This window comes from Aspergillus pseudotamarii (assembly GCF_009193445.1).
Source record: "Aspergillus pseudotamarii strain CBS 117625 unplaced genomic scaffold BDV38scaffold_2, whole genome shotgun sequence".
NCBI classification, from domain to species: Eukaryota; Fungi; Ascomycota; class Eurotiomycetes; order Eurotiales; family Aspergillaceae; genus Aspergillus; species Aspergillus pseudotamarii.
Genome location: NW_022475016.1, coordinates 723,086 through 735,211, shown reverse-complemented (window position 1 = coordinate 735,211; position 12,126 = coordinate 723,086). Strand labels below are relative to the sequence as shown.

Here is a 12,126-nt window from a genome sequence, read left to right as displayed (position 1 = left end):
TTAAATGACAGTTGTGGTCAGTCTCGTGCAATGAGTGGACCGGTGTGAGATGTCGTCTCCGCTCGCAGGCATCACGGCAGTGATTTCGGCTGTTGACCTACTACCTACCGGTTTTATATATGCCCCATGAACTGTCATATCACGGCGCAAATAACGTGACTCAAGAGCTCCTAGTCCATTTACGAAGCCGTCATACGTTAACTATTAATGATGTGATATTCTTAGGTAAACAAATAAAATTGCTCTCCATAGGGTATTATCGTCGAAATTAGATAAACAAAGCCATCATAGAACCCTCTATCAACATGGATGGCAATAGTTGCAAGCGCAGCGCCCTGATATATGTTAACCCTTCAAACCAATAACTCCGGATGGCCATCCCGTGGCCATTTCAATGCTATAATATCCAGAACAGATTCTATCCTATCCACACTCCCTTCAGGCTGAAAGCTGCCTTACTCCAGTTTATCCAAATGTTCCAGCCTCGTCAATACGACCTGCTTGCTTGTCTCTTCAATTTCACCCGCCAGAAATACTTCATCTAGAATGGCGTACACCTGTACCGTTCATTTGTCAGTCTTCACTCCTTGTCGCATCTTGGCAGAATCTCGATCCATCATAATATCTTCCAATGGCCACCGCCGCCGAGAGAGCCCAACGCACCTTGTAGAAATTGAATACTAGATCTAGCTCGCACACATTCCCGAAGAACTGATCTAGAACTTCAACAAAGAAATGGATGGCCTCGAGATACGCCAGTTCATTATCGGTAGCATCGACACAGGCGCAAAAGAACAGCCCCGCATATCTCCGGTACACGATCTTCGTACTCCGCTTGAACTCGACAAAGTTGGATTGATACTTCTGATCTCTCGGTGCTACCAGGCGATGGACCTGAGGCAATTGGTCAGTTGTCCGGCCCAGCGGTAACAATGGTATTGTCGCAAGTTGTCACGAACCTCGCCTTTGAGCTTGACTTTTTCTTCATCCTGCACATTACCGATATTAGCCAATGATACATGATTTCTGAAGGGTTTCTAGAGAACTTACACTGTACGGCGCATACCATTTTGCAAGGCGTGTTTTGCCCCTATCCGCTTGCTCAGCATTATAGATCGTTCGATTCAGGTGTAGACACAAGTACTCACTGTCGGTTCTGGACCAATATGAATGAGAGAACCATCCCGCCTTAATGAACAGCGGTAAGCCGATATCGATTGTGGCGTTGGGCTATGCCGCAGTTGGGTGCATCCGAAGGTCTCCGCTTGGAGTTTCTTGGAGTATTGAAGATGTCAAGGCCGAGACTCGATATTGCCGAATATCACCGCCTTTCTTTGATCTATTACAGTGAACCAAGGAGGTGGAGGGAATTAAGGAAGGATCACAAAGCAATAATGACAATTAAAAAGGAAATTTGTCAGTCAGTAATCTTATAGTTATTCTAATATTGACAATAGTATCCTTCATTGATTTGGAATTGGTTATATAAATAGTTCCGAACTGTCCATTCATTATGGGATTGACCTGTCAACTAACTGTGCTAGCGCCAAGTGCCTTTATCCGCTGATTGATGAGCATCTTATGTCGCAAACACACATTTCCTGCAGTCATAGTCACACACGATGAATGCAGCAACGTCTTTCCCCGAACAATATTAACATGACACCTTCCATCGAACGATCCCGGTTATTGAGCCATTGTCTTCCCCATTAGTGTTTCCAACCGCTACATTTCTAGCACTTAGCAATGCCAGTCTACATGTTGTACGGCTTTAAGTGGCCGCGCGCCGGCTTCACGGGTATCCGAGTCTACATTGTCCTGCACAACCTGGAAGATGCAACAGCAGAGTACCTCCAGGCACCAGTCACTACCCAGCTACTTTTGGAGTCGTTTGCCAAGACAGAACCGGGTATCGTATCCCGTCTCCCCGACCTCCGATTTATCGAGCAGTATGATCCCAACGATACCACCGATGCGGCCGTCAGCAAGCCCTATGCCTATGTCGCAGCTAAAGTGATTACGATGCCAGAGTCGGGCGCACTTAGTATGGATGCTGAGGAGCTGGTTAAGGAGTCAGGGCTAAATAATGATGCCATGGCGGCGTTGACAGAGATGCGGGATAAATATGCCGCCGGTGAGAAGATTGGCTGGTATATTGTGTATAACGGAGATCCGGAGAGATGGTTTCCCCAAATTGAAGAGGATGATGATGAAAGCATGATGTACGATGAAGACGGGGAGGCTAGCGATTATGGCAGTGCATCACAACCCCCGTCAACTCCTACGGTAAGTGCTTCTTACATGGTTTGTATGTTCTTGCTGTTGGCATGAGCTGATGTCGATCATTTTTAGACATTTTTCCCCCAAAGGTTGACGCAGTTCTTCGGCGCCAAGAAGACCGCTTGAGCCAGCTATATGAGTGATATGTGGCTATGCATTTTACCCAAAGCCCGATGACGGCTATTGTGCTCGTGAACATTGATTCTTGGATATTAGAACCACGGCGTATTGAATCTATAATTCATTTCCATCTCGTTATAAGCTAAGCTCCCCTTCAAGAACTAGCGCCGTATCCCTTCTGCCAACTGGCATCAAAGGTCACCTTGTCCACGGCAAATTCACGAATGTAGTCCTTCTCCAGGTCATGCGCTCTCCTTCCCAGAAGAACGAGACTGTGAAGAGGCGCGCCCATCTCGACTTCTGCCAATTCCTTCAAAGTTCCGACGACCAATTTCTGATCCGGGGCTCCAACTCTCGCGGCTCCAACCGCGAGGCTGTCAGGTCCGTAAACACCTTCCTTGCGCTCCTCCTCGGTCTCTAGCATCTGACTGGCGCACTGCGCAACGGTCATATATCTCGGAGGCTCATAGATCAGGCGTCCTCGGGCCATGTTCTCGTATGACTGTTCCTTGACCTTGATGTCCAAAAGCACGAGAGTGTGAAGGCCCAGTGAAATGTTCTCCTTAACCTTATCATAGTATGACGAGGGCTTCCAGTTCTCTGTGAAGAAGACCATGCTGACAGTTTGACCGAAATTATACAGTTGCAGTCCCGTGCAACCAATGCCGGACATGATCGATGCGTTCGGGATGACCTTGGATTCGATGCCCAGTTCGCGGGCGCGCAGAACGAGGTCTGTATGGGTGGTGGCGCTGCACGCACGTTAATTTGCGCCTTCCATGACAGTCGTGCAAAGCTGACACCTACCCAAAAGGATCGCCGACGACTAGGAATGCGACATCTGTTTTGTCTGCTCCAGCGAGAATCTCATCGCTTCCGCTCTCGACCTTTTCGCGGTCTGCTTCAATAACAGGACGTCCATAGAAAGCTTCCTACTGAACCAATTGATGACCTGGTTAGACAATTCCGTAGCAACAAATAACATATGCTATATTCAGAGACACTCACTAGCTTTTCTTTGTTCACAAGTAGAATACTAGTATATGCTTCGAGGTAGACCCTTTCGGCCCTTTTTACCACCTCCAAGCCTTTGACAGTAATGTCGGTCTCATCAGCAAGACCTAATCCAACGAGGTAAAGCATTATGAGAAGGCAGAATTGAATCAATGAGTGTAGTAACCGTGATAATCACAATCAAAAAGTTTCGCTATCACCCCACCAAATGCGGCGGGATGACGGAATGCGGGTAAAGAGTTGTTCCGGATATGGGGAGGTCACTGGACATCAAATCACGGGGATGGATCCTTTGGACATCCCCATTGTTGCCTTTCGCGACCAACTTGAATTCACTCATTTCGTTGTTAACAGTCTTAACGCGATCATCTATTTGTATTGTAGTTGTTTTTTCTCGCTGTGAATTATGTTAATTTGTCATTTTTGATTCGCCAACATGTCGACCGATCGAACTCCGAAGTATCGGCAGGAAATCCAGCAGGTAAGCTCATACTATTCCTTATCTTGTTCTATCTAAGCCTCATCTTGTCTCTATTTTCTTTTGTTACGTGCTTTTTGGACCGCTTGCATACATTAGGCTACGTTCAAATAGTGTAATCATTTGTATATTTGACATCGCAAGCTTAGTCTTGCTGCTCGCATGGCACAGTAAGGTCCATCGCGATGCAACTGTTTTACCTGCCATCTATAAACACCTATCTTGCTTGATATGTACTCTATGTGGTGCTGCTCCATGTAATACTCCATTCCTGCGGTCTGGTTATTACTTCGACTTGCTCTATCCTTCTTTATAACAATCGGGATAGCGCAGATGATCCACCTGTGCCTGTATTCCAGTTGTGCCTTTCCCGACTACATCAAATCGAAACGTGTTATCTCAGAAACAATATGGAAACAACAGGAGCATTTTCAGCCCCACTAACACTATGACCAGATGATGTTCGTCTCTGGAGAGACTGCCGAGCCATCAGTGGAAACAACTACTCTGATAGAAGAGATCGTTCGCCAGCAAGTCGTTGAGATTGTATGAGGACCCTCAGCCATCCAACCACAGTTTACTTACATTCACTGCAGCTCGCACGAAGTACAACGCTGGCAACACGGCGAGGAGTCCGCTCTATCTCAACTGATGATTTGATCTTTCTCATTCGACATGACAAGGCCAAGGTCTCGCGCCTGAAAACTTTCCTTTCCTGGAAAGATGTCCGCAAGAATGTCAAAGACTCGGATGACAAGGGCGGTGCCGACGCTGCTGAATTTGCGGGAGCTGATGACCCCCTTGCGGGAGGTGTCGTCGCCGGACCACAAGATGTCGCTTCAAAGCCCAAGAACAAGAGGGCCCGTGTTGGTCTCGCATGGGATGTGAACAGTTTCTACTCGGTCCAGGTTCCAGAGCGAGAGGACGAGGAAGACGAAGAGGAGGAGGAGCAGAACTATGCAACGCTCCAGCGTCTTGCTGCAGCAGACGAGCGAACCAAGAACATGACTAAGGAAGAGTACGTGTTCTGGTCAGAATGTCGTCAAGCATCCTTCACCTATCGTAAGAGCAAGCGTTTTCGTGAGTGGGCCGGCTTTGGTATCGTAACCGAATCAAAGCCCAACGATGATATTGTCGATATCCTTGGTTTCCTCACGTTCGAGATCGTCCAGACATTGACCGAGGAAGCCCTCAAGGTCAAGGAACGCGAAGACCGGGAGAAGAATCGCCGAGGAGGTGCGGAAAATGGTTCAGGCGAAAATACTAAGAAGCGTAAACGTGAAACTGGTCTCTTCGATCCTCCTGAGGAGGGCCGAACACCGGTTGAACCGAAGCATATCCGTGAGGCATATCGTAAACTTCAAGCGACTCCGAACAAGAATATCGCAATGCTTCTCCACAATGGGCGCGTGCCAGCACGGATGCCTTTGAGACTGGTAAGCTCACCTATTCCGCTTTTATGGCTTCTACTAACATAACCTAGATTTAATGGGATGGCTTTACATTAAGCTCGTACCGGAAATAATTGGACTTACAAACACAAGATACCCACATGATGACTGTACGATATCTCGACTTCTCTTACATTTCCTTTGTTTTCTATCTGGGGTAGACAGTTTCGTTCCTTTAGCGCCCCCTGTATTATTTGAATATCAATCATTTCGATTATTTCCACCATACCAGGCATTAATTTCTCGATTCAATTCTAAATACTGTACCTAAGCGAACCGAGACCCATCACAAGACATGTACATAATCAATCATAAGAAGCCCTTCGCCCAGCGAAAAGAAAAGCCCTTATTTATGCGTCCGGCGCCCTATCAACAAACCAGTCAGCACGTACTCCCCAACACCCAAGTAGAAAGCCCATAAAAGAACAGAAAGGGTAAAAGAGAAAACTCACACTCAGCCAGCTCCGCCTCACTCAACTCCCGAATACTATTGATAGCCGGTACATCCCCTTTAGTAGCACTCTTGATCGTCTCAACCGCCTTCCCAAAGATACCCCTTGTAGCCACGGCATACGTCGCCAACTTCGCTTCCAACCGAATCACCCCAATCCTCGGATCCGATGGACTCCCATCATGGACCCCGTCACCAAGATCGCCCAACCAAGCCGGCAACGTCGGCGAATAATACTTCTCAATGGTAGCTCTGTCAGCAACGATGGACGCCGTCCCCGAAATAGACGCCCAGGATCCGCTAACTTGGTCCAAGAAGGACATATTCACTTCTCGGGGGTGCGTGGTGATATCAAGGGTTTTGCTGGAGAAGAGGTTGATGTGGAAGAGGAGGTCGATGCCACCGTTTTCCTTTTTTTCAAATTATTTCAATATTAGTATATGATATTATGACTGGGAACGAGCGAAGGCAAAGAGGGAAGAAAAGAAATACCTTCCCAGCCAACGCCATGCATCTCGAGGTTAGGTATTCCGACCCGGAGACCTTGGTCGTTAACATGCTGAATTTGGCCTCAGAGATGAAGTCAACCAGGTCTTCGATCTTTTGGGGCAGGGGCGGGTCCTCGAGGCTTTTGGCCTTGTACGGGTCGAGGGGCTGTTCGCCTTTGCTGGTGCTGATTGTGGAGGACATTTTCAGTTAGATTGTTTTGTTTTGGTCGGAAGGGGGTTTATGGAGAGCTTGGAATTATGTCTTGAATAATTGTTTCTTGAGTGAGAGATTGTAACGGCCATCATTGTTTATATAGGGTGCTTTTTGTATACTATGATGTATGATGAGATGCCAAGTCTGGCGTAGGCATGACGTCAAAGCCCTAATCGGCATTCAGGGGACGACCATGTAATGCGTGGATTTTTATGACGTTTGTGTGCGTGCTTTTCTTATCGGGGATGATTTTCATATTAATATTCTTGCTTTGGGTGGGATGATGTGTGTTAATTATTTGATAGTAATTATTGGCCCGGTTGTCATGATGTTGTGATGGGTAGAAGAACGGCAGGCTCCATGGTTGTGGCCGATGCTGGCACTTAATGAGCAGTTAGAAGATCACACAGGTTTAGTCGACACGGATAAATAAGTAGAGAGATGGTGGAGCTAGAGTAGTCGGCAAATGAGGACGTAGATGTCTTTGCAGTTCAGGAATTCATACTAGTAGATTATAAAAGAATCAACTTGATAACTTAAGTAAACTTGCCAGAATATACATTTTAACATAGTTTAACCAGCTAGCGGCAAAGTAAAGAGTTGGATAGGTTTGTCCATTTCATAATCTTGAATTATTTCCTATCGATACTGCTTTCCGAGCTGCTCGCTGATCACAGTATAGTACTCTTTATATATATCAAAAATGCCCTTTTGAAACGCCAACTTGACGACATGGTCATGCCGGTGGTTGCATCGGTAAAGAGGCTTGGAAGGGTCCTTGCGTTTACCACCAAGCGTAACCTGAGATCCTGGCGGAACAATTACGCTGTAGCACTCTGTTTCGAACCTTGTCAGATTTCCAGTCGTGATTGTTCCGATTTTCTTCTTGGTGGGTGCCACGTATATCGTAGTCATTGTGACGAATGATATGCACGTCCTCTATGTCCCACTTCGGCTTTAATGGCGATTTTCAACTCCATTAGGATCCTTTCGACAGGCAGGGGGAACGAGCCGCCAAATATCCTGAGTCGAAAGTCACTGACAAGGAATGGATCTCTCATATTCCGCCAGAAAATTCCTTCGCTGCTTATGAGGGTAGCAGAGCTAATCTCAAACCCGGTCGATGATTGAGTTCTCATCAATAAATAACAGAAACATCATTCTTGCTGTTCTCATGGCCATGTTACACTGCTCATGAATGACGATAGGAAAGGCCAGGTTGACTCATTTACTATGACTAGGCAGAGGCTTGAGTTTGTTTCGAAAACTGCCTCTACCTTGATGTCTGCAATAACGTCTGGAATCGATGACGTTAGCCATCTTTTCCACTCTTCAGCCTTCGGTATCAATGTCTTATTCCGGGTGTATTCAGCCCTTTGATTGATCCTGGTTATATCGTCAGTTTTGGCTGCGTGTGAGATGTGCCTGGGCACATCAAAGAAGCACTCCCATAAGCTTGGCGTTCTCCATTTGTTTAAAGAGGGACTTTTTGACGTATCACAGCGAACATCTAGAAGGCTTTGAGGTTCCTTTGCTTCAAAAAGATAGCCTCTCTCTCCTCTGTAAGACTTTCCAGAACAGATGCAGCTATCGGCAGTGCATTAAGTGTCTGCATATCAATCTCAATATCTCTCCTAGTACGTATCTTACACAGGAGCAACCGGTGATGGCTCCGCGAGCTCTATCTCAGCTAGGTAGAGTTGAGAACCGCAGTCCAATGGGCCTCCCACGCCATACGACTTGCCCCCGAGGACGTAAATCACGGACATAATACAGGCTCGGTTGATTAACTCGGAGAACCGATACACCGGTGACATTCTTGAAACGTTCCAAAGATCCACGGCTTCAAACCGCTTGCCGGCCATCTCTCCAAACTTTCCTGGTAGTTTCTTGTATGCCTCCGTACATATCCTAGTAACGTGTGTCCTAGAGTGCCAACCACGGTATAGGCTTGTTAAGCTCGGTCTTACGTAGAGCCTTAGTGGTCTTTCGAAGGCCTATCTAGTAACAGTTTTGATCTTCTCGTTATCATAATATTGTTGGAAGTAGACCAAAAATATGCTGTGTGACGCGGGTTTCTCCTATAGCTCTGCTCTGTAGGTCAAGTTATCTGTAGGATGACACAACCCAGACTGAGCTCATAATAGAACCATATGATTATCCGGGATGCGATGTGGATAGTCAATCTGTCTCTTATGGAAGTATATGAGGACGCTTAAAAAGACGATTTCCATTTTGTTCTTATCGATGAATAGTTCCTTGGCTGTTGACTCCCGGCTGTGTCCCAGGCAATCTTGTCTTCAGTGTAAATTTTGTTTGCTTGAATAAGATCCTTGTTGGCTTTGCTTATAATATGAGCTTCATCTAGCCTCATCTGCTTGAAGCAGAGGTGTTGACAGCTTGATTATTTCCTGGGTACACTAAGCGTCTTCTTGTGGTACAGCATGTCAGTGGATCAATCATTCATGGTCAAGGCAGTGTCATCATCAGCTAGTTGCTTCAGCGATGCTGTGATGATGACCCTTTACTGCTTGCCCGTGGCGTGATATATGTAGCGCAAGGAGGTGGACAGGACTCTCAGCAACCAATGTGTCTTTCCGGTGCCTGACACCAGGTGGACGGTGGATAAAGCCTAATTCCAAGGATGGAATTCAAAGTAAGTTGCGCTGGCAACTCTCACGGCTATTAATATTATACCTGTAGGAATTTCTGTTGAAGTTGTAAGGTTAGGAAAAGTCTCCCAGGCCAGCCTTCATCTTCTTCAGATAGACCCCGGGCCCGGTTTGCAGTACCAACAAGATTGAGGTAGCTCATAAATCAAGGTCGCGCGGACACGACCACCCGTAGCCAATAAGAACACCGAGCCAAACGGGTATAAGAAGAAGTGCAGATCCGATAAGAGACAGGAGCAGCGAGTGAAGCTACAGTTTCAAAGGAAAGTCTTTCAGAACCTTGGATGCTCAATGGTCTTTCACAAATCAGTCTTTAGCAGGTAACTGCTGCGAAGATTGTATACCAGTTAGACGTATAGTAGGAACTCCACAAAGGCTTTTAGAGGGCATACTGACCTATATAAGCAGTTGTCGTTGACATTATCCCAAACCTTGCTGTCCCCTCCCTCTACCTTTAGCCCCTTCTCCAGCTCCCTCCTTGGCTGCATGCTTGTTTGCCAGCATCTCTGTTAATGTTAAATTGAAGTTGGAAAGTATGTACAACTACTCCGAAGAGCTGTCACGTTTAAATCGGCATTAGGGTTCTGTTTAACCCATGCAACAACCTGTGCAGCCTCCTGCATATCAACTGCTGGCGAATGCTTACTGCGACCGCCTTTGTTACATTCCGCGAATGCATCTATTGTAGATGTAGTAACTTCCTGCAGTTGGCCGTTAGTGATAGCGACATACTTCCGTGCTATCTGTCGTGTATGAGAGCCGAAAATCCCGCTATCTGCGAGACGGAATCCCTTTGGGATTGAATGAGACGATAGTGTGCAGACTATGGGAGAGGGGATGAAGCAAGCAAGAGGAGAGGGTGGGGACTGATAAACTTGTTGCTTGGAGCGCCACCATTTACAGCATGGTTCTCTGATAGAAAGGACTCCTAAGCCATGTTGCTCTGTAACAGCTGGTAATTTCCTGAAACTGACCAACTTTCAGGAGCCAGAGTGTCTTTCGGCCGCGCTGAGGGGAAGTCCTTAAGTTACTCTGCAGCGATGTTCTTGTACTCCTTGAGCGGGCCTTGGAGATGCTGACGCCAAATGAAATTTTCGCAATCCGTAGTCCTCTGGATTGACTATTCTAAAGCCTCCCAATACCGTGACTGGCGCCAGTATGTTTGGCATACTGCTCCACGATTGTCAGATATGCTCCTGGAAACATCGCACCTTTTTTTTCTCTCTCTATTGGCCATCTGCGGTTAATCGTCGACTTTTCTAAGTGTAAGAGAAGTGATACTGATGTCCTTCGGAGACTGTTTAAGATTATTGGTGGACACTGAGTATCTTGATGGGCACCATCACCAGCTTTGATCATTGAGGACCTTTATAGCTACCGATAGAGCAAGGAGCCAGGTTCCTGGACGGCCTGGTGTTGACACCAAAAAGCAGTTTATGTGAGACCTGTGCTGGAGGCATTTGGTGGGCTATTGATAGTCGATGTAAAAGGTATATGGTTCAACCATCCAACATCCTGAGACGATGACGGCGAAGTAACAAGTTGAATGGAGGTCTCATCAAAACTTCGACGGCGCTTTCGAACCCTTTATCCTTAGGTTCGACACTTTCTGGCCTTTTTAAGTCTTTTCAAGTGCCAGTAGAAGGCTCTTACTAGGGAGATGTTGGATCATAATTCCAATTGTTTGATTGATGCGTTCTGTCTGCCCATCCGTTTGAGGATGGAAGAAGACTCCTTGAGAAGGCCAGCTAGTAAACCTTGTTCGAAGGAACCTATTAGTTCCAAGAATTAGTCGAAGTGAAATGCTTTCGCTCTTTGATAGATTGCAGGGGATTCGCTAATGTTTCGTTCCAGGGTTTAGTTCCAACTTTGGCTAGCTATATACCGTCCGGCGACAGAGGCTGTTGATATGCTCTCTGCTAGGCTACATGCTTCTTTGAGTTCATAATCTCTGGAAGGGGAGTAATTGATATGCCAAGACACCTGAACCATGTATAGGTTTTGCATAGCTCTCTGCGGTGCTATAGATATGATAACAATCATACTGAATGCTTCCTGCAATTCCAGTCTCGAGGATAGCCTCGCCGAGCTGAGCGCACACAGTCAATTGAGCCGGGCTGGTGAACCCCATATCTACAAAGCTGTTGGCCGATGCAATAACCCAATCATAAAGTGAACCCAGCGGTGTCGATGGCAGCCCGGGAAGCTTTTTTCAAAATCTGTCCAATCCGATGCCCAACACAGCACCTTCAGCATCGTCCATTTCATAATCTGCTACTTGGGCCTCGAGTGACTTCAGGTAAAAGTCAAGTGAAGAATCTGCTCGGCTCAGGGAGCGATTGCAAGTGGCACCGTTGCCTAAGGCGATATTGCCGAATATCAAGCCCAAAAGTCATTACGGGAACTTGAGCTTTTCCCTTGTGACAACCTCAGGCTGGGAAGGGTATTATTTGACGTTACATGAGCCACAAGATTATATGCCTGTGAAGAGTCGGCGATCGATCGAGGGACAGCAGGTGTCTAGTAATCATGAAAGCGAATATCATGCCTTATATATAGTAACGAGGAGCCTATTCCATTATTGCAGTCTCCACGTCTAGTGGATGCAGAAGAGTGCTTGGAATGGGCCTACGAGGCTGAAGCGTAGACGCTATCCTTGACTGAAGAGGAGGAAGACATGCTTGGACGGATGGACTCAATGGGCAAGGGAAAGAAAGATCAAAGGAGGCCATTATAAATGCAAAGTGATGATCCCAGTTGTCACATAGTTCTTTGAAAGGGCCTAGTAGATGAGAATAAGAATCAACTTCTGTTGGCCGGGGGGTTGGGGAAGGCTACTATATATAAGGTGGAGAGTTGGAACAGCCATTCACGGTATTTTTCTTTGTTTGGCTTTTCACTGCAATCGTATTCATTAAATTCATTAATTGGTTTGGAGATTACCTTTCTGGCTTTATG

General features: G+C 46.5%; 5 protein-coding genes across 5 annotated transcripts; 2 read left to right on the top strand and 3 right to left on the bottom strand.

The window, feature by feature from the left end:
* Positions 1-218: 218 nt before the first annotated feature.
* On the bottom strand, positions 219-1,367 carry BDV38DRAFT_233535 (AP-2 complex subunit sigma). Its single transcript, XM_032053135.1, has 5 exons — positions 1,149-1,367; positions 1,051-1,090; positions 960-989; positions 664-894; positions 219-557 (listed from the first exon to the last, which is right to left on the bottom strand). Exons 1-5 carry the CDS (start codon positions 1,181-1,183, stop codon positions 456-458), a joined length of 438 nt encoding a protein of 145 aa, XP_031919422.1. The 5' UTR covers positions 1,184-1,367; the 3' UTR covers positions 219-455.
* A 262-nt stretch (positions 1,368-1,629) lies between these two features.
* On the top strand, positions 1,630-2,525 carry BDV38DRAFT_66362 (uncharacterized protein). The gene is made up of 2 exons (XM_032063725.1): positions 1,630-2,286; positions 2,353-2,525. Exons 1-2 carry the CDS (start codon positions 1,747-1,749, stop codon positions 2,404-2,406), a joined length of 594 nt encoding a protein of 197 aa, XP_031919421.1. The 5' UTR covers positions 1,630-1,746; the 3' UTR covers positions 2,407-2,525.
* Positions 2,443-3,553, bottom strand: dph5 (diphthine synthase). Its single transcript, XM_032063724.1, has 3 exons — positions 3,409-3,553; positions 3,208-3,332; positions 2,443-3,152 (listed from the first exon to the last, which is right to left on the bottom strand). Exons 1-3 carry the CDS (start codon positions 3,541-3,543, stop codon positions 2,555-2,557), a joined length of 858 nt encoding a protein of 285 aa, XP_031919420.1. The 5' UTR covers positions 3,544-3,553; the 3' UTR covers positions 2,443-2,554.
* Positions 3,554-3,739: 186 nt separating this feature from the next.
* Positions 3,740-5,553, top strand: BDV38DRAFT_66344 (transcriptional regulator SPT3). The gene is made up of 4 exons (XM_032063723.1): positions 3,740-3,895; positions 4,349-4,438; positions 4,489-5,328; positions 5,376-5,553. Exons 1-4 carry the CDS (start codon positions 3,851-3,853, stop codon positions 5,379-5,381), a joined length of 981 nt encoding a protein of 326 aa, XP_031919419.1. The 5' UTR covers positions 3,740-3,850; the 3' UTR covers positions 5,382-5,553.
* On the bottom strand, positions 5,530-6,609 carry BDV38DRAFT_66340 (blue light-inducible protein Bli-3). The gene is made up of 3 exons (XM_032063722.1): positions 6,287-6,609; positions 5,796-6,204; positions 5,530-5,709 (listed from the first exon to the last, which is right to left on the bottom strand). The coding sequence occupies exons 1-3, from the start codon at positions 6,482-6,484 to the stop codon at positions 5,690-5,692; spliced, it is 627 nt and encodes a 208-aa protein (XP_031919418.1). The 5' UTR covers positions 6,485-6,609; the 3' UTR covers positions 5,530-5,689.
* Between the last annotated feature and the right edge of the window lie 5,517 nt (positions 6,610-12,126).

Excerpts from the sequence above, each read along its gene's own strand:
- BDV38DRAFT_66362 (XM_032063725.1), top strand. The coding sequence starts at position 1,747 with ATGCCAGTCTACATGTTGTACGGCTTTAAGTGGCCGCGCGCCGGCTTC. Across the intron at positions 2,287-2,352 it reads AACCCCCGTCAACTCCTACG|ACATTTTTCCCCCAAAGGTT; the intron begins GTAAGTGCTTCT and ends GATCATTTTTAG.
- BDV38DRAFT_66344 (XM_032063723.1), top strand. The coding sequence starts at position 3,851 with ATGTCGACCGATCGAACTCCGAAGTATCGGCAGGAAATCCAGCAG. Across the intron at positions 3,896-4,348 it reads ATCGGCAGGAAATCCAGCAG|ATGATGTTCGTCTCTGGAGA; the intron begins GTAAGCTCATAC and ends CACTATGACCAG. Across the intron at positions 4,439-4,488 it reads GCCAGCAAGTCGTTGAGATT|CTCGCACGAAGTACAACGCT; the intron begins GTATGAGGACCC and ends CATTCACTGCAG.
- BDV38DRAFT_233535 (XM_032053135.1), bottom strand. The coding sequence starts at position 1,183 with ATGGTTCTCTCATTCATATTGGTCCAGAACCGACA. Across the intron at positions 895-959 it reads AAGTCAAGCTCAAAGGCGAG|GTCCATCGCCTGGTAGCACC; the intron begins GTTCGTGACAAC and ends CAATTGCCTCAG. Across the intron at positions 558-663 it reads TAGTATTCAATTTCTACAAG|GTGTACGCCATTCTAGATGA; the intron begins GTGCGTTGGGCT and ends TGAACGGTACAG.
- BDV38DRAFT_66340 (XM_032063722.1), bottom strand. The coding sequence starts at position 6,484 with ATGTCCTCCACAATCAGCACCAGCAAAGGCGAACAGCCCCTCGACCCG. Across the intron at positions 6,205-6,286 it reads GCATGGCGTTGGCTGGGAAG|GAAAACGGTGGCATCGACCT; the intron begins GTATTTCTTTTC and ends TTTGAAAAAAAG. Across the intron at positions 5,710-5,795 it reads TGAGGCGGAGCTGGCTGAGT|GGCGCCGGACGCATAAATAA; the intron begins GTGAGTTTTCTC and ends GTTTGTTGATAG.
- dph5 (XM_032063724.1), bottom strand. The coding sequence starts at position 3,543 with ATGCTTTACCTCGTTGGATTAGGTCTTGCTGATGAGACCGACATTACT. Across the intron at positions 3,333-3,408 it reads TTGTGAACAAAGAAAAGCTA|GAAGCTTTCTATGGACGTCC; the intron begins GTGAGTGTCTCT and ends TTGGTTCAGTAG. Across the intron at positions 3,153-3,207 it reads GTCGTCGGCGATCCTTTTGG|CGCCACCACCCATACAGACC; the intron begins GTAGGTGTCAGC and ends ACGTGCGTGCAG.